The sequence below is a fragment of the Echinops telfairi genome, unplaced genomic scaffold (assembly GCF_000313985.2).
Source record: "Echinops telfairi isolate 266 unplaced genomic scaffold, ASM31398v2 ScPeMD7_7400;HRSCAF=8409, whole genome shotgun sequence".
NCBI lineage: Eukaryota > Metazoa > Chordata > Mammalia > Afrosoricida > Tenrecidae > Echinops > Echinops telfairi.
The window spans coordinates 43,016,607-43,022,459 of NW_022111300.1; the positions used below are offsets into that span (position 1 = coordinate 43,016,607).

At 41.4% G+C, this 5,853-nt stretch overlaps 1 protein-coding gene across 2 annotated transcripts in view; it reads left to right on the plus strand.

The window, feature by feature from the left end:
* Positions 1-5,853, plus strand: part of WDR7 (WD repeat domain 7) — a 349,883-nt gene that overhangs the window by 17,274 nt on the left and 326,756 nt on the right. For both annotated transcript variants that reach the window (XM_004703006.2, XM_004703007.2), the window contains exon 2: positions 3,502-3,673. In XM_004703006.2, the coding sequence (XP_004703063.1) occupies positions 3,515-3,673 (159 nt within the window). In that variant the 5' untranslated portion in view covers positions 3,502-3,514. The remainder of the gene's footprint in view (positions 1-3,501; positions 3,674-5,853) is intronic.

A 5,853-nucleotide genomic window follows, 5' to 3' on the forward strand; every position in this document is an offset into this window, starting at 1 on the left:
GCTTCACCACCCATTTATCCCTCCGCCTTTCAACCAGCACCACATGTGATTATTGGCCAGGCTGGCACAATTAACTAACTCAATGGCATAGGCACAAACTGGAAATTCTGCTCTAAAATGGGCACTTATTATTGTTTTTATGATATCTGTATTCATTTCCTTGGGCCGCTATAGCAAAATACCACAAATTTAGTGGCTTAGGAATTTATTCTGGAGGCCAAATATCTAAAATCTAGGTGTTGGCAGGGAGGGGTCTGCTCCCTCTGTAGGTTCTAGCAGGAATCCTTCCTTGCCCCTCGTGTCTTCTGGTAGTTGCTAGTAATCCTAGTTGTTTCTTGATTTGTAGTTTGTCATTCCAGTTTCTACTTCTGTCTTTATGTGACCTTCTTTCCCATGTCTCCTCTCTGTCGCTGTGTCCAAATCTCCTCTTTAGAAAGACCATAGTCTTTGGATTTTATGCCTACCCAAATGACGTGACCTCAATTTAGCTTGATTTCATCAGCAGAGACCCTGTTTCCAAATAAAATGATATCCCACGATTTGTTTTTAGTTGTCAGTGGGTTGCTTTCGAATCACAGGGACCCTGTGTCCACCAGAAAGAAACCCTGCCTGGCCCTGTGCCACCCCTGCAACTGTCGTTACATTTGAGCCCATTGTCCAGCCCCCGTGGCTATCCATCATGTCTTCCTCTTTTCCTTGACCCACTACTTTATCAAGCATGAAGTCCTTCTCCAGGATCTAGACCTTCCTGAAAACACATCCAAGGTGCTTAAGACAAAGTCCTGCCACCCTCCTTTAGGAAGAGCGTTCTGGCTGCGCTTTTTCCGAGACAGACTTATTTCTTCTTCTGGCAGTCCATGGTGTCTTTAATAGTTTTAATCAATACTTTAATGCAAAGGCTTCCATTCTTTTTTGGTCTTCCTTATTCATTGTCCAGCTTTTACATACATGTGACGACTTATTTCCTTTGGGGGGCAATACAGCCCAACCCTTTACAAAATCAGAATTTGTTTTGAAATCTATTTTAGTATTGGAAAAGGCAGTTTGCCGTATTCTTTCTAATAAAGTCATGCAGGATTAAATTGTCTTATTCAGATGATAGAATTGTGTTTGACAAGCATATACAGTAGCAATTTTACATTGTGGCAGATAGTCAATGAAAGATATTAACCTGTTGAAAAGGCTAAACTTATTAAATTTTAAGTGACAGACAGTACTGGAAGAAACCAGAAAATAAGGAAGCAGGAGTGCCTGCCAAGTGCTGAGAATTGTACTGTGTGCATTGCATACATGGTCTTGGGTCATCTTTTTGACCACTTTCTGAGAGGACAATGTGATCATTCACCTTTCGCTGACAGGGCAGCCGGGCTTAGAATGCTGAACAATGTCAGGATCACATAGAATAACCAGTGCTTGAATACAAGTCTTCTGATTGCAAGGGCAGCGCTCTTTCCAGTAGTGTTTGTGCTATTGTTGTTGACAGGAACTTAGTCTTCTTATTTGTATACACAGCTGAAAAATCGGTATAATAGAGAAGCACATGATATTTAATCAAAAGAGCTGACTTAATTTCCATCTCTCAGATTCCTCTCTATGTGTTTTGTCTTGGCTTTTACTTAAAATGATTCATAAATAAATTTATAAATACCTCTTTTGATCAGAACACTAAGCCTCAGAACACGAAGCCTCAGAAGCAAAATAGGATTATGGATTGCACAGCCAATGGCTAAGCGAAAAGTCTGAGCTAGAACTTCTGTTGAATCCAGTACTTGCCATTTAAAAGCCTTTTTGAGTTGCCAATTTGCTAGAAACAGAATGCTCCTTAGAGTTTCTTGATTGCAGAAGCATCCAATCTTAGAAGAAGCACAACGGTCTTCAGACATTTCTGTTTATACGATTTCTCCCAAACCTGAAAGATAGCGTTCCCCATACCTGGTTATAAACTATGAATCCCGTGTGTCCAGTATTTTGGGTGGTTAGAGAAACCGTGTTCCCACGGCTTTGTGCCAGGCCATGTTTTCTCAGAGTTCGCTAGTCACGCGCTCATCATTTTTGCCTTGGACCTTTTCCACGGCAGCTTGTTTTATTTACTTTGACCCCAGGAACTATGTTCTGCCAGTTGTTTCATTTCCATTTAATAGAAATCTTCCTTTGGAGGAACTATATTTCATTTCCTTCTCTCACTAGATGACAGTATTGGAAAATGAAGACTAGATTAATAACCGATAAGCAGGCCAGTTGGACTATGATGATTGAAAAGTTACATGCCCTGGACTCATGTACCTTCCCTGCCACGCTCCAAAAGGAGAAAATGTCCTGGTGGTGTCAAATTGATGTGTCTTGGTGCGTCCATTGTTCATTCAATTAATAGGATTTCATTCTTGAATTACTGTGATCTGGCTAGTTAAATGGGGCTATATCCAGTCTCATTTGCCTATTTTTGTTGTTTTCATCAGTTAATTGGAACTAGGTCTTTCTGACCAATTCAGTCGGAATCTTGGCTAATCACTCCTAAAACTATCTGAATGTACTAGAGTATTGTTCTACCATCAGCTGTGTCATCCTTTAATTCACTTGTACTTTTTTAAAGTGTCACTTTAACTAGGTTTAAAGGTACTCAAGGAAAACAAATGTTTTGAGGCAATTTGATTTTTGATGGCCTGAGGTTATACTATTTGGCCTGCCTCTGTTTCTCAGTACAAAAAAATTTCCAGATAGCTTGCTCATCTGCTGAACAGAAGATTCCTTGGGATAGTAACTTTTTCATTTTGTCATAACAAAATGCTACAAAAGGGTGGCTTTAATGACCAGAATCTATATTGTCTCTGTTTTGGAGGCTAGAAGGCCCAATCAACGGATTGACTCTATGAGACGGTTCACATGGCTTGTTTTGACTATTCATTGAGAGAGAGAGGAAAGAGAGAGAGAGAGAGAGAGAAAGAAATGTTTAGGAGAATTAGTGGCATTTAATTTACTCTTCATAATTATCACCTAATAGTGGTGGTACAGTCTTTGTGCACAGAACATTCTGTGACCAGTTTCTATATTGACCTGCCTTGTTTTGTGTAGGCAATGGGTTTGGGATCAAAAGATCAGGATTTGCATGTGGGCACCATCACTGCCCCAGAGCAGATGGTGCTTAGTTCTAGGTTTCTCTCTTGCCAACTTCCAAAGACTATTTTGAGAGCCATAACGAAATAGAATATATAAAATTGCTTTAAGCTGTTGACTACCAAGTAGATAGAGGTGCTGAGTTCACTAGTTTTCACTGGCTAACTTAAAAATTGTGAACTCCTAGAGTTCGCCTATGCCTTATTTTTTAAGGAGACTTAGGATAAGTCTGTTGTATTTGGGAAGAATAAATGTGTAAATTACTAAGTTTTACTACCAGGAACATATGCTCCCTTTTGAATCATACAAGTTGACTTCATCATAAAAATGTATAATGTGTTTTCAAAAGCAGTATTGTACTATCTGACATTATTCTTTTAATATTTTCAGGGTTGGCAACACAATGGCGGGAAACAGCCTAGTCCTACCCATCGTTCTTTGGGGACGAAAAGCACCAACACACTGTATTTCAGCTGTGCTTTTAACAGATGATGGGGCCACCATCATCACAGGATGCCACGATGGGCAGATATGTCTCTGGGATGTTTCAACAGAACTGGAAGTGAGTATGCCCCATGTAGACGCTCAGGTGGCATAGTGGTTATGCATTGGGCTAGGATCTACAGGGTCAGCAGTTTGAAACCACCAGCCTCTCTTGAGGGAGGAAAGTGGGGCTCTCTACTCTCGTAAAGAGTTACCATCTCAGAAACTCATAGGCAGTTCTACCCCGTCCTATAGGGTTACTATGGCAGTGAGTTTGGTTCTGAATGTCTGGATATCTCAGGTACATAGTAAACATAAGAAACAATTTATCAGAAAATAGTACAGTCCAAGACTAACAGTTGGGCTCACAATATTACTTGTGAGATATATTTTATTAAGATTGGCATTGGTATTATCTGATTGATTACTTGCTTTAGTCATCAAAACTGATTTATGCTGATTTTTACTATTTTAAAATATACTGCCTAATCTAAGTGACTTTTTTATTACATTTAAGATGTTTCAAAAGAGAACGACAAACAGTCCACTTAAAAAGTGGAGGAAGGCCTTGAATTAGTATGTCTCCAGAGAAGACATACAAATGCTAACAAGCTTCTGAAAAGATGCTCACGATTGTTAGTTCCTCTTATTCTGAGCAGCCATCAAATCCACCCCAGCCCCTGGGAACTCATGCAAGTCAGAATACAACACCGTCTACTCCTGTAATGTCCATGGATGTGATTGGCAGTGCATCAGAGGACTGAAATCCAGACAGTTTTTGTTGACTGGTTTTGAACTTGTTCGGCACCTTGGCACCATGGAAGCCTTCCTGACATCGGAGTGGTGGCTCTGCATGAGGAACATTGGCTGGGAATAGACCCCAGAGCTGCGGAGTGGAAGGCAGCAATTCTACCACTGGCCCCCAAATGCCCTGTTTTTATGCATTAGGGAAATGCACACCAGAACCACAAACAATGATGCTGTCATCTCATACCAAGTTGATGGCTTTGGGAGGAAAACAGAAAATTACCTGTTGGGTAGGGTGTGGAGAAATTGGAAATCCTCGTACATTGTTGGTCGGAAGGTAAAATGGCGTAGCTGCTATCGGAAGCTGATCATTCCTTAAAAGGATAAAAGGTTTAAGTGTAGACCCAACCATTCTCATGTGTTTGAATGTAAGAGAAAACTTGGATGCATGAGAAAATGTTCTAGGCCCATTCTAGCCATGAACAATGAATGGAGTGTCAGAGGAAACCAGCTTCCAGCAACCAAAGGGCCAGGAGGTGCAAATGTGTGGCACTAATATATAAAGATTACAGTAAAGTCATAGAGGATAAGAAAGATAGGAGAGAGAGTAAAATACAGGAGACAGACCCATCTTACGGTAGCAAGCTCACCTCAGCTCCTCTTGATGAACCACATGGAGCTGGGATAAGTGAGAGAGAACCTTTACTCTCTTGGGACATTTATAGGTAGTCATAAAATATGCATATGCAGTAGTTACATGTGCCACAAGATGGGTGGTAACTACATTAAGGTCCCTGAGCTCACAGGTGAGGAAACCTGCATTGGGGGAAGGGACAAGGGGGGTTGGGTGTCACTGCAGGAAGAGAGAGCAAAAGGAAAATGTCTGCTTCTTTGGGGAGATAGAATCAACCATGTGGTCACTTTAAGGCAGCATAGCTGTTAAGGGGAGAATTTGTGGGAATTATTTTAAAGCAGGACAATGTACTTGGACTTTACTTCTAACTTATCAAAGGGGAGGCTTTCCTGCTGTGAAAGACCAGCTTTCCAGATTCGCTGTTATAAGTTAGAGAATATAGCCCTCATCATGTTTCCCTCAGTGTTAGTTCCCACAGTAGAGCTTTCTTGTAGTCAAAAATGTGCAAAAGATGGCCAAGGTGCATTCGATTTTGAGTCGTTTTTCATCCATCATTCACCAGAACCAAACCCAAACCTGCCATGGCGTCGGTTCCAGCTCTTAGCAGCCCTCTTGGCAGGGCAGAGCTGCCGCGTGGTTTCTGAGACTGTCAATCTTCACAGGAGCAGACGGCCTCGTCTTTCTCCTGGGGAGATTCGTCTTTCTACACCAGGGCAGTAGAGAAATCTCCATGTCTTTCTACACCAGGGCAGTAGAGAAATCTCCATGTCTTTCTACACCAGGGCCGTAGAGAAATCTCAATGTCTTACCCCAGGGCTGTAGAGAAGTCTCCATGTCTTTCTACACCAGGGCCGTAGAGAAATCTCCATGTCTTTCTA